Below are 22,969 nucleotides of genomic sequence, written 5' to 3' on the forward strand. Positions count from 1 at the left end.
TGTAAATATTCTTATATTTTCAATACATATAAATGCAGAATTGGTAAAAGTGGGGATTCAAAATATTTAATTTACAGAATACTGCAGTTATGAAAAAAAAACATTTTAATTTCAATTCTAAAATCTATGTTCACACAAGATTTAAAACTCAAAACAAAGAAACAAATTATTTTATTGGCATTTCTACTGTGAACAGCTTGTGGCAGGCAGCATTAGAAGCCCAGAGGAGCTCTGCTGGGCCCTGCAGCGTGGAGACCCAGTCAGCTGGTCCAGTAAGGTCTATGACCTCTGGTCTCAGTCTGAGAAGCAGGTATATATTGCCACAACCACCACCCAACCATCTCCCAAAACCACTGAGGGCTCCCGCCCCTCAAGCAATCAGCATGCACGTGGCCTCGACAGACACGCACACTTTCACATCGTGCAGAAATAAACAGGTTTCTAAATTAACATAAGGTTAAATACAGACAAAATGTTTTTAATGTGTGCCAGAGGTCGCTCACAACAACATCAAAATAATTTACATTGAACAAAATGATGAGCTCCTTAACATAGTCTACATGGTGGTCTAGTTGCCATTTCCTTGGTAATTGGAGGACTAACACGTATCAGTGAATCAGGAGGAAGTGAGGCTAAGCTCCTATAAAGCTTAGGGGGTGGAGCAGCAGTAAGAGGAGTTTCCACAGTGATGTACACTGTGGCATTCTGAGAAAACAGCAGAAACCCTCCACGTCAGCAAATCAAAAATTACCACTTTATAGATTCAGAGAAGACAGGTCATTAAATGTTGTGTGAACTACGTATCGATTTGCCAAAGATTATTAAAAAAACTGCAGTTTGGATTAAAGAAGACAAAGAAACTGGAAGAAGACAAAGTGAGTTTGTTGTCGTAGATACTCTTGGCTTTATACTCACAGTCTCTAAAGTGGGTGGGTGGAACGAGCATCGCTCTAGCCTGGTGAAACATCAGATGTGGAGAATTTGAACCGGTTACATGTTCACAAATGGGTCGGGTAGGCTCTATCGCTAGTCTGTCTAACAGAGGGAGAGCGAGAAACCCAAGTGCAAGAGGGAGATGAGGAGAAATAAAGTGTTGCGGAGAAGGAGAGGAAACTGACAGACTTGTCTTTTCCTCTGGCCTACACAGCTCTACTCTGATCGTGCACCCATGTCTGGAACATTTCCATTAAATTGATTTGTCTGTATAGTATTTTTTTATTGAATAGCTTTTGCACTTCCCTTTAAACTTCACAGTACAATAAACTATTGTGCACAATATGATTTCTGAGCCACTCTTTCCCCTAGAGCCCAGATGGGAGGACGAGAGATGGTGTGTGAGCCGCACTGATCTGGTGACGTCGTCGAGTCAATGTGGGGCCCCACGCCAGACAGGGTCCCTTGGCCGGGCGAAGCTACACTGCGGCAGGCAGGCAGGCCAACCAGCTAACTGGGACGGGCCTCAGAAGGGCCTCAGTCCTGCCCCGGGTCCTTGACCGGGCCCCCATCCAGGTAGATCTTAAGGGCCTTCTCCTTACGAGGTGAGTAACTGACCCGGTGGCCAGTCTTCAGCAGCCGGCTGCTCTCCTTCTTCATCAGCTCATTGCGTTCGTCTTCAGACTGTTCCATAGGCTCCTCTGTGCTGTCCCTGAAACCCCAGAGCACAAGCTGAGATTTTCTGGAGAATATACCTATATTAAACAAAATATCTGCACTATCATGTGCAGATATTAATATATACACTATCAATATCATGTCACAACACCTACTCATTTGAAATGGCAAAGGGCCCTGTTCCAGTATGGCAGAGTATGATGGGTTTACCTGTAGAAGACCACAGCACCATCATCACAGATGTACAGAGGCCACACATTCAGAGTGGACACTTTAGGGTTCCAGTCCAGATCCTGATGGATCTCCAATACCGAGATATCACAAGGAAATGTTCCTCGCCCCTGCAGGAGAAAATCAGGACGCCAGTCAGTAAATTGGGAAACATTTCAGGAGTGAAACAGCGCAAGAGTAAAAGTAAATCCTAACAGCATCAAAAACAGTTTTACCTACCTTGGCAAACTCCAGGTTTTCAAGAGGAACACCACTTATTTCACTGAGCTGGAGAGAGAGAGAGAATTGATGTCACAAATTGCCTTTTAATATCCATTTAGTATGCCCTATAATTTACCTTTCAACTTATGCATCTCAAAAGTCTAGAGGCTGATGTTATATACTGTGATGTGAAAAGTTACAGTGCATCTCATGTGGTGCATCAGACCCAGTGATGTTGCTGGGAGCAGCACTTAGTGGGTAAGACAATCCCACAGTGCTGCCTTGCAAGCCAGCGTGTCTGTGGCCTCAGACATGTGCATCAGTGTACAAGGCCTGGCACCACATTCAGGATGTGAATACACACACCTTTTCCTTGAGTTCCTCCACACTGCTGCTCTCCAGAACCACTTCCTGGAAGGGCTCCAGCTTCATCTGGGCGGGGGTCCAGCGGCGGGTCAGCACAGCCAGCTGGGACATGGACTTCATCTTCTCCGGTCCTGGAAAGGGGCAGGAGGGGAGGGTTGGGGATGGCTGAGCGAGCACACACCCACTGTCTCGGTCTGCCTCTCTTTCTCTCTCTCACAAGTGATACTCTTCCCCCCCCCCCCCCTTTTTTCAAAATGTTCCCCCTTTTTTTCTCCTTCCCAATTTCGTGGTGTCCAATTGTTGTAGTAGCTACTATCTTGTCTCATCGCTACAACTCCCGTACGGGCTCGGGAGAGACGAAGGTTGAAAGTCATGCGTCCTCCGATACACAACCCAACCTAGCCGCACTGCTTCTTAACACAGCGCGCTTCCAACCCGGAAGCCAGCCGCACCAATGTGTCGGAGGAAACACTGTGCACCTGGCAACCTTGGTTAGCGCGCACTGCGCCCGGCCCGCCACAGGAGTCGCTGATGCGCGATGAGACAAGGACATCCCTACCGACCAAGCCCTCCCTAACCCGGACGACGCTAGGCCAATTGTGCGCACAAGTGATACTCATTCAGATGAGACAATTCAGTTCTACAGGGCTTTTCCTTTTACAGAAGTAATTGTTAAAGCTTCCTCTAAAGCCATTTTTACGTGACCTAATATAGGCGTTTGATATAAAGCAGTAATATATTTTAGAATAAGTTTTTCAGGCTATGACCATGAGGCGATTTACAAATGGTTCTGAAGAGAGTAGTCGAAACAATAGCAAACCAGTATTACCATCTAGAACCTCCAAAAACACCTCCCAGTTACTGGAGATGTTGATGTCCTCCTCGTAGACGTGGTAGTCCAGAAACACTGTCCCTGGGTTCTTCCACGTCTTCTTCCTGAGACGGAACCTGACCCCACATACACATACAATTAGGATTCAACAACACTTCTTATCAATAAGCAGTAGCTGTGAGTCAGTGCTTTAAAAGGTCACTCACAGTACCCATCCATAAGAGAACAAAAGGTGCCCATAATACTTTGAAGTGAGAGGATCTGCAGCAGGTAGCCTAGCGGTTAAGAGCGTTTGGCCAGTAACCAAAAGGTCGCTGGTTTGAATCCCCGAGCGGACTAGGTGAAAAATCTGTCAATGTGCCTTTGAGCAAGGCACTTATCCAGAGAAACTTACAGGAGCGATTAGGGTTAAGAGCGTCTTCTAAATGACTAAAGACTTCGACATTCTAATTGTATCACCACGAAGACACCTGTGGTACCTTTTACAGGCAACAAATGTTTTCAGAAGAAAATATGTAGGTAAAAGATTCAAGTGTATAATAGTTGATGTATAGTTGGATGTGTGCTCATACATTCGTGTGCATTGGATTGTGTATATAGATCATCTTAGATATGCAGATTAGAGTTAGTTGACTGTACATGTTTTTAAGTGTGTAAGGTGGAACCCACTTGTCGATGTTGAGGTCCAGCTTGCATTGGTCTTTCAGCTGAGGCATTAGCTCCTCTTTGGACTGTTTCACAGTCATGCCCTTAGCAAACACTGTGTCTATGAGGAACTTACAGGGCTGGGGAGGAGAGACACACACACACTTAAGCATGAAACACACTGACATATACAACTGTCACATAATACACCCTGGTGACAAATCCATCAGTGACACACCTACAGACTGCTGTTATGTGAGGAAATTGCACAACACCGAATAACTTCTTGTGTGTGTGAAGAAACATCAGCTCATCCCGGTCCTTACCTCTGCATCATTCACTAGTAGCTGGTACACTTTCACCCGATACTCGCCCTTCTTCAGTGCTCTGCCTAATCGAATGGTTATCTGTAAGAAGACCAAGAGGAGCGTCATGGATAAGATTGTTTGTAAAAAAAAACACCATTATCTTTTGAAAAAAGTCATGTTTTGAAAGGGGCAGATAGTGAGACGCTACGGACCTTGTTGTCGTCAGAGAAGGAGGAGAGGGTCTCGTTGAGCCGTACACTCTCAAACTCCTGGTTGTTGGCGTAGACGCGGAACACCTTGAACTGGGTAGAGGTGACACCCACGAAAGGCTCCAGGTTCTGTTTGAACGCTGACAGAGTTATCCTCTTATCCACGTGGACCAGTATACCTGACAAGCAAACAGCACCAAAACATACGTTTCAATTAGTTGGAACAAACTAATCATATAACAGTATATTAAATATCATACTTTAAAATGACTTTTCGGAATGAAATTGTTTAAAAGCATATATTATTGTTATCTGACTTGTTCTAAGCCCAAATATATGATTCAACTTCTTGTTGTTTGTGAACTACAGCCGTTTCTGTATCGTAGTATACAGAATACAGTATATGCAATACAAGCTGTCTTAATGGAGATTGGAGAGAGTCATTTTACAGCAATCTCCCCCTTTCTCACAAGCACACGTGTACACACATACCACAGACATGCACACATGCAGGTGTGCATGGATGTCTCGTGATGGGGTATGAAAAATTGGTCATTTTTGAGCACTTTCTGACCACTTCTAACATGGGAAAACATGTATGGAAGGTTTCATTCAAATCAAAATGGTGCTGTAAAAAAGTTATTAAATTCATAGTATGAACAACCCACACTTATTCCACAGAAAAAAAAACAATTCTACAGTTCCCTCAATCAAAAAAAGTTAGGACAGACTAAACAAGATTAGAATCAAAGACCTGCATTTGTAAATAGATTTAGAAGACGTACATTTCTGGCCTCCTTCCCCAGAGCCGTCCTCCTGTGCATATGGTTCTGCTCTGAAGTAGAGGTAATAGGATTCCGCCTTGCTCTTCCCATTCTCATCATACTCGCTGTCCGTGCCACTGTCCTCCTCGGCTGTGTCCCACGTCTCCTTCTTGCCCTCATTGGCCTTGGAGCGGCGGCTGCTGGTGATGCTGTGTGAGTCCAGGCCATTGGCCAGCTGGATGGGGCCGCTGTCGGCGTTGCACAGCGTGTCACTGCTGTGGCTGGAGCTCAGGATGTCACTGTCCACTGAGCTAGTGCTGCGATCGTTGTTCACCTCAGAGTCCGAGCGCTCCTCCCCAGGTAACTGGGTTTCCGGGTCGGAGTAGGCCCCCCCGCCGCTGGCCACCCGGATCCGGTTCTCCAGCTCTCGGTTGTCGACTGCAACGACAGCGGATACGGAGGAGGAGTCTGGTTCCTGAGAAGGTGAGGGGGACTCGATCTGTTCGAAGTCACTGGTGTCTGAGCTCTTCTGGCTGTCACTGGTGCTGGAGCCCTGCTGCGGCTGGAGGGACAGGTTCTTCAGCTTCTCTGTGCTCTCCTCCAAGATGGTCTCTACAGAATTCCTGTTGCCCTTTGACCCCTCAGAGCACTCCTCAGGATCGCCGCCCACTTTTTGGCAAATAGTTCTGTTGGTGCCAGGGGATTGCACAGGGAGCGAGACAAACAGGCGGATTGTGTTCCCATGGCGATCCAGCAGTTTCCACAAGAGGGAATCAGTGAAAGTGACCTGGTGATCTGGGGATTCAGAGCTTTCCACGAAAACCTAAGAGAAACCAGATAATGGACAAATTAGGTTTGTGTTACATCTGCGATCAAAGCACTGCTGAAAAATTATGTTTACAGATACACAACATTAACACAGCAGAAGAGCTGGAAAGGACAATAATAAAGGAGAGTGTGACCTTGTTGCTCCTGAAGAAACCCTCTGATTTCAATGTCTTGTTGGGCACGTAGAGAAGCCGAAGGTCATTATAGCAGCGCTCCAGGACCACACGCATGGTTTCAGCTGAGAGCTCTGTGGCCTTTCAACAAACAATACACACACAGTGGAGAGATACTTCACCACAGATCCCAAAACAAATACTGGCAGATTTCATGGTCTTACAAGTGTGGACTGTATCAGGCTGGATTAGATAGAAAGGAAGAATTAAAGAGTGTCTGAACTAACTTACCTGTGCAATGAGCTGCTTGAACTCAGTGATTGACTGGTTTAGGTAGGCCCTGATGCTGACGGGAGGGGCAACAGTATCAGTCTTCAGATCCACCACGTGAACCTTCACCATCACCTCTACAGAGACACACACCAACCAGTCACACACACACAACTCATTTCCGAAAAGGCTAAAAGAGTTGCTAGTTAAAGTATTATATTTTAAGTCTTGAATGTGTTTTACTGACCTCCGGGTTTGTATGGCTGGAAGACTTGCTCTGGTCTGCGCGTCTCCAGCAGCAGGTCAAACATGTAGGAGGACTTGACCCCGCCCAGCAGCAGCCCCATGGGGGTGTCCTCCTCACCCTCGTACGAGCGCTCCAGGTACTCATGGAACTCATCGTACTTGACCAGGCGACAGCAGTCCAGCGGGACCACCCCATCCAGTTCCATGAGCTAGGGGGCAGAATGGGTGGCCAAAGACACACACAAACACATCCAATTGCTAATAGACACATAAGATAATGTTTTGAAGCTTCTCTTGGTCATTGTAACCCTCCTTTTGTTATTAGAACTATGTCTATCCTAGGACCTCTCTCTATTCTGACACCGACCGCTGGCTGGTATGAACTGCAGCTGCTGAGTGAGATTAGCTTTCAATGCTTTCCTCCGCATTTAGCTTCCACTCTGACTTACCTTGTAGGCCATCTCTGTTGCCTCTCTGAGCGTCTTGTCTTTGTGCACTTCCAGCTTGTTCTCCATCATAGCCATCATCTTCACCGGATGCATGCAGAACAGCTTGATCTGACAGAGAAATACAGAGCAATTAACAACAATAGAACCCCTGTGAAAAACAACAGAACATTCAGTCAAATGACCGACACCGTTGCCCATGGGAAAGTCCACAGGAGGAGGATGTACCTTGCAGGTATTGCGCTCAATCTCCCTCTGTCTTTTCTCCTGCTCCTCAGACTCCTTCTCCCTCTGGACCAGATGCTTTATGTGCTCAGGGAAGTCATCACAATCCAGATACTCTGCAGTGGTAACAACACGGCCCATCAGTCAAGAGATCACCATAACTAACTGGGGATCCAAGTCATTGAGCGAGACTAGGAAAGTGTAACTGTCTAGGATGGTTATACCCACATATTTAACTTTATACAGATGAATAGTCATTTTAGACATTTAAAAGCGAACTTGATTATGGAACTAGACTTGGTTCAATATGTTTCCCTTACTTGCATTCCTTGAGGGGTCTTTCAACCTATAAATCAGCATATACGCATTCGTAGAGCTGTTGGAACAGAAAAACATCTTATTAAATGCAAATGGAGAAAAGGAAAATGAGTAGCCAAATAGAGTTCCATCTTCCTTTCCAAACACATGAAAGAACAGTGCATTACGTAAAAGCTCAGTTATCAACAGGGCTTTGTCCTAGCCTGAATAACCACCCTCTTGTTTTTCTCCCAGGGAGACTTCAATAAAAATGTAGGGCTCTGAGTAAACAAGCACCAGTTCATCCCCATTAAAGCTTCCTCTGGTATTGAACATTGCGGTGTGTGGAGTGGGAAGTGAACAGATGCTGGTAATGTTCTGGCCATGTAGGCATGCATTAGTAGGTACATAGAATGATATTGTGAGATGGGAGAGCCAGGCATGGGAGTGAGATGTGTTCAGGGACATATTGATTTCAGATCAATCCAGAGAGTGACTGAGAGACAGGAGCTCCACTGACCTGGCAAAGGCACTGGAGTAATAGCCTCTGCTCCCCGAGGACCCTCCATACGTTTTCCTGATGTCTTCCTGGGTGATCTATAGAAGGACACACACATCAACACACTGCACCACCACCGTTGTGTTTCTGACAACTCTGACAGGAGTCGATTTCTTAAGTCTATTTAAAGCATAGGTCGAGGAGTTATGTTGATGCAACCTGTGTTGAGTTGTTTTGTCTAGTATTACATGCATAGTAAACATAAGTTATTTGAAGACTGAGAATAACCTTGCTGACGTGCTGGTCATTGAAACTGTACCACTGGCCATCGCTGAAGGACTTAATGCAGGCATAGTAGTGGCCACCTGCAGCGCTGCCCGAATGCACCATGACCGAGAACAGCTCAAAGGTCAATGAACTCTGGAGAAGAGACAGGGACAGGAGAGACAATTGGCTAACAATTAAATCCAATGACAGCAGATTGCACTACATGCAAACAGACCAGGATGGGCTATAAGACACAGGGAGTACGGGTGCTAGAGTGTAAGGACGGTTTGTGTGGTATTACATAGTGTTGAGGCTGGGTACCTTTGGCTTCAGGACCCTCTCAGTACTGCTGGCGCTGTCCAGGCAGATGCCCTCATCCACACCGTCGTCCGCCGAGAAGTCGTTGCTCATCTGGTCGCTGTGGCAACTGCCTTCATTCTCTGCCCCGCTGTCAGTGCAGCTCTCCGTTTGAGGAGATTTCTATGAGAGCAGGCATTGATCAAAAACAAAGAGCGGGATGGAAAGAGAGAGAAAGCAGACAGAGTTCAGGTATCAGTTACACTCATGAATTAATGATGACTTCATGGAAATTACTAATACATGAAACATAATCAAAAACCTAATTTGAGTGGACCTGAAAGGCTGGCACTATTCCACCGCACCCCATGCCTCATTATTCTATCTAGAGTATAACACATAGGAGGCCACACTGTGCTGGTGTGTCTCACCTCGTCCTCCACGTCAATGAAGGGACTCATGTCCAGCTCCTCAGGGAAGGACATGCGGTCGTTGAGTTTGATGCGGTGCATAGTGGTGTAGTCAAAGTCAAAACGCTTCAGCTGCAGAGTCAGCAGGTAGGGAAAGTGCAGAAATCTCAGCCCCTGTGGAGGGAGGGCAAAGGGCCAGAACACTGATGGGTCAGAACACAAATTGCCTGGGCAGACCAGTGACCCCCCCCCCCCCCCCCCACCCCCATCAGTTCTCCCATGACCCAAAGGGAAGTGTGGTCTTAACATCAACCAGATCACTAGTCTGTATACTCACCTTTCGGGCATCACATTTTTTCTTGCAGCGCTCACAGAAGTACTGGTTGGCCCCGTCCAGAGTCTCTGGCTGGACGAAGGCCTGCAGAGCCTCCTCCTGTTTCAGTGAGTCACAAAGGCACTGTATCAGTAACAACTCTGACCACATTTACATCAAATTACACTGTCTTAGGAAAGTGCAGGAGCATACAGCACGGTCTGGACTTCAGTGTCTGCGCAGTGAATACATAAATGACCATCATAGCTTTGATCTCTTCACACACTTGGATTAATACTGCTATAGTCATGAATGAGGGCAGAGACATAAGAGATGGAGGCAGAGAGACACGCACCACGCTGCCATAAGCCTGGCTTGCCCCAAATGGTCTGATGACCAGAGGGATGTCCAGGTAGGTGTCGATCCTCCAGCTCTCATAGCCACACTCCAGACAGCGCACATAGTCCTTCAGCTTCCCCTGGTACAGCTGGTTAATCAGGTCAGCCTGAGGGGGGACACAACACGAGGGAGTCAGGCCCAAGCAGTCACAACACTCACACACATGCATCTCTCAGAATTGTGAAATACGCACTTCACTGCTCACACTGAACCTACTACTCACAACTCTATGCCAGCTTCATAATAATGTAAACTCCCTAAACTCTAACACCCCCCAAAGACAATGACTCGGCTCCTCTCAAAGAGTAAACACATTTCACTTAATATGCGATTGCAACAGCAGGCTCATTAACTGGGTAAGACCCTATTTAACAGGTAGAGACCAATTGGTCCAAGTGTTGGATGTTAATGGAAAACGGTCTAATGCAAGAGGAGATTAGCTGTGGAGTCCCGCAGGGAAGTGTCCTTGGTTCACTGCACATTAATATGAAATTCAGCCTACTCATAGTTTTTGTACACAGATGACTCTGCTCAATTGGTGTCCCAAAAGAACAAAGTCTCAGTAGAAGAGATCCTTAGAGCAGAGTTATTCAATATTACTAAATGGCTTATTTAGTTCCAGAGTAATGCTTGCAAGGTCCCCTGGTTTCAGTGTCAAAGTGGGCAACTCAGAGGTTAGACCAAAAAACATCACCTTGGGTATTAATTTGATAGGTACCTGACCTGTGAGATTATGTTTAACAAAAATAAACCCCAAAATATAATTCCTAGCTCAGACCTCTAAATGGCTTGATATTTACACCCTGAAGAGTATGGCAGGTAAGATAGTTCAGTGTCACTGATTAGCCCACCCAATTTGACCTACCTCATCCCCATACTGTTTATATTTACTTTCTGCTCTTTTGCACACCAATATCTCTACCTGTACATGACCATCTGATCACTTATCACTCCAGTGTTAATCTGCAAAATTTTAATTATTCGCCTACCTCCTCACGCCTTTTGCACACAATGTATATAGCCTCTTTTTTTCTAATGTGTTATTGACTTGTTAATTGTTTACTCCATGTGTAACTCTGTTGTCTGTTCACACTGCTATGCTTTATCTTGGCCAGGTCGCAGTTGCAAATGAGAACTTGTTCTCAACTAGCCTACCTGGTTAAATAAAGGTTAAATATTTTATTTTTCTCTTTTTTTGTGTGTGCTCAGCAGCCACAAACATCTAAACAACAATTTAAGATTTAAAAACGTTTGATTTTAAAGAATAAGCCACAGACCAGCTAAAACAAGCTTGTAAGAATTGTATTTTAACTCCCTCGGCCCTTGAACTTATCTGGAGGTCCAGCATTTTAAGCAGCTAGGGTGGCTATCTGTGTAAAAATAAATGTTAATTGAACTAGTCCGGTAAGGTCCACAGAATTATCACTGTCTCAGCCCTCACATACCTATCCAATTATGTTTATTTAGAGATGTCCACCAGCATAATACCAACGCCAGAGACCTTCACCATTTTAAATTTAAAAGTATATCTGGTAAGAAGCCTTTCTTATATTCCGCTGTGGAATAAAACAAACCACCATAGCAACTTAAAGCCATACCAACAATAACCTAATTGAAATAGAATGTAAAAGCGAGCTGATTGAAAAGTAGAAAACATTTTCATGTCTGTATATATCTGGAATATGCAACTAATCTACCCTGAGTGTGCAAAACATTATGAACATCTGCTCTTTCCCTGACCAGGTGGAAGCTATGATCCCTTATTGACGTCATCTGTTAAATCCACTCAAATCAGTGTCGATGAAAGAGAGGAGACAGGTAAGAGAGGGATTTTTATGTCTTGAGACATGGATTGTGTGTGACATTCAGAGGGTGAATAGGCAAGAGAAAAGTAAGTGCCTTTGAATGGGGTACGGTAGTAGGTGCCAGGCGCACCGATTTGTGGCAAGGACTGCAAAGCAGTTTCACACTCAACAGTTTCTCATGTGTAATAAGAATGGTCCACCACCCAAAGGACATCCAGCCAACTTCACAACTGTGGGAAGCATTGGCATCAACATGGGCCAGCATCACTGTGGAACGATTTTGACACCTTAGAAACCAAGCCGACAAGTTGAGGCTGTTCGGAGGGTGAAAGGGGGTGCAGCTTAATATTAGGAAGGCATTCATGTTTGTACACTCTGTGTATGTCAACAACCCAAAAAAATAGGGACCACAGCAGAAATAAATCTGAATTTATTGTGCAATCCCGTTCACGTTTTCTGTATGCATGTAATGTGTACATGTAATTTTTTAAATGACAAATAAAATCAAACAAACAGTTGAAGACAATAATAGAAGTTCAAATAAGTACCGTAAGTGGAGAAAACTGCTGCTGGGGACACAAATATAGCAAAAATCAAAATGGGACTTTGATTAACCACTGATAATACAGAGCATTCTTTACAAATACAGCTAAACACAGGAGCTCACGTGTAGGAGCCTAGTGCTTCTATTCACAGTGAATTAAGTGTTTACGGTTCATACCAAACTCCTGAGATCAGAAAACACTAACCCTCAGCCTTACTGGCTCTCTCACCTTCCCACAGAAGGCCCTTTGTTCTGGGCCTGGGGGAGGCCCGCATTGGCTCCCTGGATTAGTGTTGTCAGACAAGTGGCAGGGTTCAATTTTCTTTCATACCTGCTCTGTCTGCTTCCATTTCTGCTCCAAGGCATCAAACATGACCCTACACAGCTCCTGGACGTCATGCTGCTGCCAGGCTGAAAACACAGATACCACAGAAGAGACAGACAAACACACACGGACCAGTTAAGACACAGTGAACTGTGTGACAAAACAAACAAAGTACCCCTTCCCCACACTCTTCCAGTTCCTTTATCAAAACATCAGAAGAGGTTGAGCCTGGGCTCCCCTTGGTTACGGGGAGGCTGCCTAGATGTAGCAGTGTGACAGCCCACCTTCGCTGCTGTCCCAGCCGAAGCTGCGGGTCACGTCGGTGGTCTCGATGGCCCTCTTCTTACTGGTCTGCAGCAGCAAAAACAGCCTCTGTAGCTGGTAAGGGATGCTGGTAACCGGGTCTTCCTCCGACTCCTCAAACTCCCAGCTGGAGGGAACAGTGGACAAGTAGAAAATAGTTTTAGGACAAAGCTCTTCATTAAATACAGTTGCTTAGTAGAACAATAAAGAGCTTCACGAGAACAGGTACTTACTTGTACAGTGCATTTCTGAACTCCGGGGTCATAAACAGTGTTTGTAGAAGGCTGTTCAAATAGCAGGTCATGGCCTGATTAACCAAACCCACATATCCTGCAGAGGGGGAGAGACATGAAATCAAAATCAAATGTAATTTGTCACATGCGCCGAATACAGTGAAATGCTTACTTACAAGCCTTTAACCAACAATGCAGTTAAGAAAAAATAAGTGTGAAGTAAAAAAAAATCTAAGTAACAAATAATTAAAGATCAGCAGTAAAATTATAATAGCGCGGCTATATACAGGGGGTACCGGTACAGAGTCAATGTGCAGGGGCACCGGTTAGTTGAGGTAATATGAACATGTAGGTAAGTTAAACTACGCATAGATAATAAACCGAGAGTAGCAGCAGCGTAAAGGGGGGGAGGGGCAATGCAAACAGTCCGGGTAGCCATTTGATTAGCTGTTCAGGAGTCTTACGGTTTGTGGGTAGAAGCGGTTTTGGAAATAGACTTGGCGTGCTGGTACCGCTTGCCGTGCGGTAGCAGAGAGAACAGTCTATGACTAGGGTGGCTGGAGTCTTTGTCTTTGAATTTTTTAGGGCCTTCCTCTGACACAGCCTGGTATAGAGGTCCTGGATGGCAGGAAGCTTGGCCCCAGTACCTTACTGGGCTGTACGCACTACTCTCTAGTGCCTTGCGGTCGGAGGCCAAGCAATTACCATACCAGGCAGTAATGCAACCAGTCAGGATGATCTCGATGGTGCAGCTATAGAACCTTTTGAGGATCTGAAGACCCATGCCAAATCTTTTCAGTCTCCTGAGGGGGTACAGGTTTTGTCGTGCCCCCTTCACGACTGTCTTGGTGTGTTCAGAACATGAGTTTGTTGGTGATGTGGACGCCAAGGAACTTGAAGCTCTCAACCTGCTCCACTACAGCTCCATCGATGAGAACGGGGGGCATGCTCGGTCCTCCTTGTCCACAATCATTTCCTTTGTCTTGATCACGTTGAGGAAGAGGTTGTCCTGGCACCACACGGCCAGGTTTAGCCTCCTCCCTATAGGCGGTCTCATCGTTGTCGGTGATCAGGCCACTGTTGTGTCATCGGCAAACTTGGTGTTGGAGTCGTGCTTGACCATGCAGTCATGAGTGAACAAGAATACAGGATGGGACTGAGCACACACCCCTGAGGGGCCCCTGTGTTGAGGATCAGCGTGGTGGATGTTGTTACCTACCCTTACCACCTGGGGGCGGCCTGTCAGGAAGTCCAGGATCCAGTTGCAGATGGAGGTGTTTAGTTCCAGGGTCCTTAGCATAGTGATGAGCTTTGAGGGCACTATGGTGTTGAATGCTGCGCTGTAGTCAATTAACAGCATTCTCACATAGGTGTTCCTTTTGTCCAGGTGGGAAAGAACAGTGGAGTGCAATAGAGATTGCATCATCTGTGGATCTGTTGGGGCAGTATGCAAATTGGAGTGGGTCTAGGGTTTCTGGGATAATGGTGTTGATGTGAGCCATAACCAGCCTTTCAAAGAACTTCATGGCTACAGATGTGAGCGCTACAGGTCGGTAGTCATTTAGGCAGGTTACCTTAGTGTTCTTGGGCATATGGACATTGGTGGTTTGCTTGAAACATGTTGGTATTACAGACTCAGTCAGGGACAGGTTGAAAATGTCAGTGAAGACACTTGCCAGTTGGTCAGCGGATGCTCAGAGTACATGTGCTGTTAATCCGTCTGGCCTTGTGAACGTTGACCTGTTTGAAGGTCTTACATCAGCTACAGAGAGCGTGATCACAGACATCCGGAACAACTGATGGTCTCATGCATGTTTCATGAGACCATCAGAAGCATAGAAGTAATTTAGCTCGTCTGGTAGGCTTGTGTCACTGGGCAGCTTGCAGCTGTGCTTCTCTTTGTAGTCTGTAATAGTTTGCAAGCCCTGCCACAGCCAACGAGTGTCGGAGCCGGTGTAGTAGTATTCAATCTTAGTCCTATTTTGATGCTTTGCCTGTTTGATGGTTCGTCGAAGGGCATAGCGGGAGCTTCCAAGTTATAGTCTCGCTCCTTGAAAGCAGCAGCTCTACCCTTAACGTCCGTGCCGATGCTGCCTGTAATCCATGGCTTCTGGTTGGGGTATGTACATAGTCACTGTGGGGATGACATCAATGTACTTACTATTGAAGCAAGTTGATGAAGCCAGCCAGACGTGGTGTACTCATCAATGCCAGTGGAGGAATCCCGGAACATATTCCAGTCTGTGCTAGCAAAACAGTCCTGTAGCTTAGCATCTGCTTCATGAAGTGAGCTGTCAGGGTGGGGTGGGGTTATGTAACAGGAAGTGAGGTCAAGAATATGCTGTTGACAGAAAGGGTGTACCTGTGTCAGACTTGTTGAGGATGGAGGAGTAGGAGTAGCTGGGGCTGCTGTAGTCGCTGCTGCAGCCCACTGTGCAGTCTCTGGGCAGAGGGCCGATGAAGCGCTCCTGGGAGCTGTCATCCAGACCACTGCTGCCCGCTGTCCCCGACTCATCCTACACAAAGGAGAATTAAGCTTCAGCTCATAGCTACCACTAGTCTACCAAGAATGAGCTGCATGTCAATCCCTCCTCCAGGGGAATGGCCTAGGCATGCTGGTATTCATATTAACCATTAACTCTCATCTTCCCACTCACTCACCGATGCAATCTGAGGCTGTTCTCCGTCCTTGTCTGTGAGTTGGAGGAAGTTCCTCTTCCCGGGCTCAAACCCGAACTCAGTGAGGGACATCTCACTGCTGGGATCCAGCGAACCCTGCGGGAGATCAGAAAAAGAGAAAAAAAAACACCCTTCAGTTTGGACAGGCAGGTCTGAAGATGAGAAAACAGCAGACAAACAAAATAAAACTAGGATTTGAGATTGAAAAATGTCAGTAGTTTCCCCACAATACAACCTAATCAACCTGTCAGAGGTTCCCATTGAATTCATAAGGAGAATCCTCACCATGATCATTCAAAAGATGAGCTTTTAGGACCAGTTTGTGGAGCATGCTGTGGAGCATGCTATGAAGCAGCAGTGTTTTGTCATGTAATGTTGGCTGTAGAAGAGGGAGGGGGGCTTAATCCACTGACCTACTCGTGAGATAGCTCCAGCTTCAGATTACTTCAGGGACAGGAAAGAAAGACTGGCGTACATAAAGCTATTTACACACTATGGGGAGGATCCAAACGACACTATTTCAAGCCGTTGGTCAGTGAGTGCGGCTCAGTTGAACAGCTGACGTACAGTAGACAGTATAGCCATGTGCGGAGGAGGAGCAAACAACGGACATTTTGGAGGACTACACAAGTACGTAAGCCCCCCACCCCACCACCAGGATCCAATAAAGGGACCTGGGATCATAAGGTTGTCGTAGGACACAGACTCACCATGTCCCCTGTCTTGCGCCATGCCAGGTCAAAGGTGCCGTTCACATAGCCCGCCTTGTGGGCCACATCCTCGAAGAGTTTGGGAAGGGTGGTGGAGGCTGGCAAGTTGAGGGTGAGCCTCTCGTTGACTGTCTTAGCATTGGTAGTGTCCTGGACTATGCACAGCACTCTGGGCTCCTCCGCCGCATTCTCTATCTGTAGGATACAGGACACATACAAACACCTTGAGTGCAGAGCACACACCTCTCCATTCAGTGTTCTACTTCATGACAAAATATTAAAACAAAAATGTTATCACCAGGTTATTTGCATGCATTCAGGGAGCTGAGAGATTTGACTACAGTCAGTGGGTAGGGCATTCTCATACTCACACGTGAATGTCATCATAACAGGCGAACGAACACCAGACAAGAAACTAGAGCAGGCGGGTGGTGCAATGCAGGATTACTATTATATGACCTACGGTGTGGACCTCACGTTGCATTACATTCTTGGAAGATGCAGATTAAAATAGCCCAAACCTAGAGAGGGAGGAACATTACAGAGACTGGAACAGAGCCATGCTTCCAAACTATCATAGGGCCAAAAATTCCTCCATTAGGAATGTGTCATCACTAAGAAAACTGAAAATATCTGGTTAATCTGGTTAAGTAACTCATCAAGGGACGGGATGACAGTACATTATTAAATTGACCAAAAATCATAACTTGCAATGATAGATCAAGATTTGAGCCTCATGCATACATGGAATCTATAGGGCTAGTCTGGTTTATCATCTGCGTGTCTAGAGAGCCTCACACCATCGCAACCTATAGACCTCATTGTTTCTATTCAGTCTGGCTTTGTCCATGTTATTTATGAAATGATGGGCTAGTTATTCAGCTAATCTAGTGAAGCCAACATTTGTTATGACTACAATGTCCACTACAGTGTATCATACTATTTTCCCCAAAGCAGGCCTTCCAGGAATGACACAAGAGAAACCTGTCTAAGACATAGTGGTGTTTGTGTGACCAAAACAACTTTCAGTGAGGCTCACGCAATAACACATGCTTAAAAGGTCTATCAGCACCATTACATGGTCAGTGCTTATTGTGACCTTTATTTAACTGTCCACAATGATAGTCCATGAGTGTGGTGCGTTAGCATTTGACAAATGCTTCCCTAATCGAAGAACCTTTTGTATTTTCCTAAAGTATTCACATGAGTCATCCCCCAAACAAAAATGGCTATGGTCTGTTTATTTAAACTACATGTGTGTCATGTTGGGCTGGTGTTACCGCCATTTGGGTTAACAAAACTGGCCCTCAATCAGCCAACCATCTATTCTAAAAGTTACTATTTTGTTACGGTCTAGGCACAGTGACCAGTAGGTTGGCCAAACATTCAGGACAGCAAAAACCTGATGCTCCATGCAATCGTCAGCAAACCCCACACAGTAAGCTGCACACAGTTACAGACTATCAACTCCACTAGGAGGAACTACCTGAGAAAACCTCTTCTTCATCTCATCGAAAATACTCTGCCTGCAACTCCAAAACATAGCCTAATGACACATGGGGAGGAGGGGTGTTAAACACAGATTAAAACAGTGCAAACAGCTGTTACCGAGAAGTGAAACAGTTATGCAACATGCTAGAGTTTCTCTATGTATCCACAAGCACACCGGCACAGACTAAATAACTGGGAATGGCACGCTTTCAATTAACTTCTAAACACCACCACTAATACTGTAGGTATTATTAAAATCAAACACACAGAACAACTAACTATGTAAAGCTGGTGATCTTGGCAAAATATGTCCCGGCCGATGCTACAAACAAGCCGCAGATGTCAACACGAGTGAATTATAAGATTAGGGGTATTTTTATCACAGATAATGTTGCAAGGTGCTGACATGCAGCCGTAGGTGCTATAGAGCACAGACACAAATGCACTACACAGAACAGATACGAGAATCTAGGCTAAATGACAAAGAGGAATTATTACTTAACTACAACCAGAGTTATTAGTCTGGATATCTGTTGTTAAGCCAGTCAGGTGACACGAAAAACATTTTCCTGCCAATAGGGCAAATAACAGCAATCTAACACCCAGCATCAGTAGGCCTACAGCAATACTAACTTTATTGAAGAGCGTTCAGAGGGTGAGAGAACAACCTTGTCTATAGTCACTGGCTGGCAGAAAACCCAGAATTTCAGTAGAACTTCAGCCTGTAATTTTCAGTCTCATTTTCATGTCACTCCAGTCTGTAAGATCACATTTTTTCTTCAATCAAGAAGAGTCTGGGAGGGGAAAAAGTGTCTCTTTACTTCCTGGTTTCACAGTAGCACCTGAGGGCTAATGACTCTTCCTGAAACAGATACTGAAACTTTTCTATGCATGTTGTTTCTTGGGAACTGTGTACATTGCATAAAGGGAATGCAAGAGTGGGCTTGTTAACCTGCTTGGGGATTTGGTTTTCAAAATAACATTTAGGCCTAACACGAGTTGCCATGGGAATTACATTGCATTAACATGCATTTGCACATCTGACAAACTGTAGACATACTTTTGGGGAAAGAAGATAAAATGTCCCTAGTATAGTTATGAAAGGTCTGAAACTAACATTTTTATAAAATCTCAAGAAAAAAAAAAAACATGACAATGAATGTAAATACTAGAGGTCGACCGATTATGATTTTTCAATGCCGATACCAATTATTGGAGGACCAAAAAAGCTGATACCGATTACTCGGCTGATTTTTTTGTTGTAATAATGACAATTACAACAATACTAAATTAACACTTATTTTAACTTAATATAATACATCAATAAAATCAATTTAGCAAGTTCAAGTAAATAATGAAACATGTAAGAAAACTAACGTTTCAGTTCCTTGCTCAGAACATGAGAACATATGAAAGCTGGTGGTTCCTTTTAACATGAGTCTTCAATATTCCTAGGTAAGAAGTTTTAGGTTGTAGTTATTATAGGAAATATAGGACTATTTCCCTCTATATAATTTGTATTTCATTAACCTTTGACTATTGGATGTTCTTATAGGCATTTTAGTATTGCCAGTGTAACAGTATAGCTTCTGTCCCACTAGTTAGCATGCGCTAACTAGCTATCCATTTCACTTCAGTTACACCAGCCTCATCTCGGGAGTTGATTGGCTTGAAGTCATAAACAGCGCAAATGCTTGACGCACAACAAAGAGCTGCTGTCAAAGCACACGTACGTGCTGTTTGAATGAATGCTTACGCGCCTACTTCTGCCTACCACCGCTCAGTCAGATTATACACAATGCAGGACACGCTAGATAATATCTAGTAATATCAACCATGTGTAGTTAACTAGTGATTATGATTTATTGTTTTTTATAAGATAAGTTTAATGCTAGCTAGCAACTTACCTTGGATTACTGCATTCGCGTAACAGGCAGTCTCCTTGTGGAGTGCAACGAGAGAGAGGCAGGTCGTTATTGCATTGGACTAGTTAACTGTAAGGTTGCAAAATTGGATCCCCCGAGCTGACAAGGTGAAAATCTGTCGTTCTGCCAATGAACAAGGCAGTTAACCCACCATTCCTAGGCCGTCATTGAAAATCAGAATGTGTTCTTAACTGATTTGCCTAGTTAAATAAAGGTATACATTTATTTATTTTTATAAATCGGCGACCAAAAATACTGATTTCCGATTGTTATGAAAACTTGAACGCGGCCCTAATTAATCGGCCATTCCGATTAATCGGTCGACCTCTAGTAAATAGAATAGCCCTTACACAGTATTAACATCCTGTTACCTCCTAGGAAAGTCTGCTCACGCAACAGGCCTGCGCAAGGGCTAAGGCCACCACCAGCACAGAGGAAATTCTATGAGTGTTTGAAGCTAGCCTACACAACTTACCGAGAATTAAATATTTGACTTGCATACCTTGCTTTACTTGAGGTAACCGGAACAATTGTATAACAATACAACAGCAGGTGTGCCTATGCTCAATGCCAGATTTTGAGGACTAAGTCTAACCTCAGAGGCAGAAAACACTCTCCACCCCGCTGACTCATCCCACTGCACACGACTTTTTGTCAAGTGCTTTAACAGCAGCTAGCAGGTGGCTCTACAAAGTTTAAACCAACCAGTTCCCTCTGGACAACTTAACAGTAGGCAGGAGTGGATATGTTGTGAAGCTACTGCTTCAAATAATGACTATTGCCTTCATTGGTTGGACAATAACAAGATCTTTAAACTGAGTTTTGGTGCTGTCAAAAAAGCTGTGTCACCTAACCTGTTCCAGTTCAAATTGAGACAGAAATGAAAGAATCGTTCTCTTGCTTGGTTAATGGATAACAAAGACGATTCTCCATTATTTTACACAAGACATCCACTGAAATATGAGGCCTAGCCATGCTCAAATGCAGAGTGACAGGGGCCCAGGAAGCAATATGTATAGGGTTGGAGATTGTCATCAGAGTTTGGCCATGGAGAGCAGTGAGCCCTGCATAGAGCTGAAATAATGGTTTCAGCTGTGTGATTAGGGGGATGGAGAGAGGACTGATCAAGGCTTGGTTACGGTTTGGACCTTCAGCACTGGGAACACTTTATTATTAAGCACGGCTGTCCAGAGCAGATTAAAACTAGTCAATTCCATTTTAAGGAGATGTATTATCCTATTGAGGCCAACATTCCAGACTCAGCCCTAATACCAGCCTAAACAGAGGCGCAACACTCCTTGTCTTTATCCTTGATCTGCCATTATATTATTTCTTAGCTAGATACACATTTCTAAATTAATACAAGATTTAAATTGTCATTCTAGTACCATTTACAAAAGGTTGGAAAGCGATTAACACAATATGTCAAAAGACAGTAATTATTTCTGATTGCAATGAAAGCAGGCAGTTCACCGTCTACAGCCCTTGGCACTATATTTCAGCAAACTCGGGCAAGACTGTGGCCGGATTAGTTACAATAAATCTTCGTGTGGAAATTGTGGACACAAACAACCCTATGAAATGTTAATAAGGAGGTAATGACAGTGTCATAAAAACGTTTAGATTGTTAACAGTTAGACCTAATTATAGGGTACTGAGGGTATTGGACCATTACTTACTAGCTAGTTAAGTTACACTTACCATCTAACATTAGCACAGCTAGCTAATAGCACATTTTGTGTACACGATATATCAAATAGTTAACGTTAGGTATGAAACCAAAATGTCATGTGAGACTGATGCTTAGAAAAAATAGCTAGCTAACGTTAACCTGGAACAAGGACTTTTTTGTTTACCCGATCTGAAACTAGCTAGTCATCGACAACGACACCGTCCAGCTGGCTAGTTTGCCTTTGCTTTGACAAGCTAGCCAACTACAATTTAACGTTAGCAGCAGCTCAAAGCAATGTCTAACGACATTATTAGCAAGCTAGTCAACTAAAAAAAAACTTGCATTATTACTCTACAATTGTTTTATTTTCAATGTAGCTAGCTGGCTACCTCTGGTCCACCATAGCTTCCTAGTTAAACGTTCCTACGCCGTTTTGAGCGAAACAGTCGGGGTTAAAGCTACAGTAACGTTAGCTAGCTATGGTTAGCATGCTAGCAATCTTTTCTAACTAGCTAGCTGAAAGCTAACGTTAGTTAGCCAGCTCTGTCATTGCGGTTTTACGCGTCAGTAGATAATGCCACCAACTAATTTTCTGTACTAACTAAAAAGTTGATTGTATCATTGACTGTGATAAGGATGATTACTAAGGGCCCGTTGTTGCCAGAAACCCGTTCTGTAACTGGCTATGATAATCTCACCTCTTTCGGTACGAGCTGGTTCTCTTCGCTGGGCACCATTTCCATTTGTGCGACAATTTATACAGGCATCTACCCGAGCTCGATGTCAACGGGAAAACTTTACGACGGTGAACAAAAACATAATTTGTGTTTTTTCAACCCGAGGGTCTGTAGAACTAAACTGAAACTAATAAAAACTTGTATGAAAATGATATAGGATAGTTTCTGTTACACCACCTAAGCACAAACACACAGCTATCAATGGGGAGGAAATGGACAGCCTTCAGTTTCCCGAGATTTCAGAGAAGGTAACATCGTCACATCCTTAAACATCTCTGATGTCACTGATAACCCAAGTACGTAGATCAAGTCTGTAGTGCATGTTAACAATTATAATATTGACAAAGTTCAAGTGTGCTGTGCTTTTCATCCCCAGGTTTTCTTGTCATGGTCTTTAATTTATAAGCATAATTTTTCTCCACACAGATATTATATATGGAATAATCGGGATATATTGTGTAAACATACTTATTTGTTTTTAGAATATTGGTTCCGAAATAATATCCTATTGGTGAGCCAACTTGTAAATGCAGAGTTTAAAAAAAACTTAGTTACAAGGATTTTTTAAAATCATTTTACAAGATCCCTGTAACACCTACATATTTTGCAATGTTTTAGATGCCATTCCCTCGGGTGTTGCTTTATTATTCAGGAACGTGTCAAGACCTGACCCTCAGAACTTACCTTCCATTAACCCTGTTGACTCATCAGTAGGAAAATGTATTTCTCTTTTGGTCCATTCAACCCCCGAGCGATACGAACCTTGTT

The 22,969-nt window shown here is 44.3% G+C and overlaps 1 protein-coding gene across 6 annotated transcripts; it reads right to left on the reverse strand.

Annotated features, from left to right (window-relative positions):
- Window positions 1–50: 50 nt before the first annotated feature.
- usp47 (ubiquitin specific peptidase 47) lies at window positions 51–22,443 on the reverse strand. 6 transcript variants are annotated; one of them, XM_031830883.1, is made up of 30 exons: window positions 22,163–22,432; window positions 17,863–17,922; window positions 16,377–16,571; window positions 15,649–15,762; window positions 15,350–15,503; window positions 12,988–13,084; window positions 12,736–12,881; window positions 12,458–12,537; window positions 12,131–12,148; window positions 9,734–9,883; window positions 9,403–9,498; window positions 9,087–9,239; window positions 8,680–8,838; window positions 8,380–8,511; window positions 8,113–8,189; window positions 7,616–7,671; window positions 7,299–7,411; window positions 7,074–7,181; window positions 6,626–6,833; window positions 6,400–6,515; window positions 6,130–6,249; window positions 5,189–5,990; window positions 4,407–4,582; window positions 4,213–4,293; window positions 3,911–4,026; window positions 3,239–3,357; window positions 2,410–2,540; window positions 2,062–2,109; window positions 1,822–1,952; window positions 51–1,645 (listed from the first exon to the last, which is right to left on the reverse strand). In XM_031830883.1, exons 1-30 carry the CDS (start codon window positions 22,205–22,207, stop codon window positions 1,471–1,473), a joined length of 4,176 nt encoding a protein of 1,391 aa, XP_031686743.1. In that variant the 5' UTR covers window positions 22,208–22,432; the 3' UTR covers window positions 51–1,470. The 6 variants fall into 6 exon arrangements, with proteins under 6 accessions (XP_031686743.1, XP_031686742.1, XP_031686747.1 ...); XM_031830882.1 differs by having other exon boundaries at window positions 12,131–12,151; XM_031830887.1 differs by lacking the exon at window positions 17,863–17,922 and having other exon boundaries at window positions 22,163–22,434.
- Window positions 22,444–22,969: the final 526 nt, after the last annotated feature.

The sequence above is a fragment of the Oncorhynchus kisutch genome, linkage group LG8, assembly GCF_002021735.2.
Source record: "Oncorhynchus kisutch isolate 150728-3 linkage group LG8, Okis_V2, whole genome shotgun sequence".
Taxonomy (NCBI): Eukaryota; Metazoa; Chordata; class Actinopteri; order Salmoniformes; family Salmonidae; genus Oncorhynchus; species Oncorhynchus kisutch.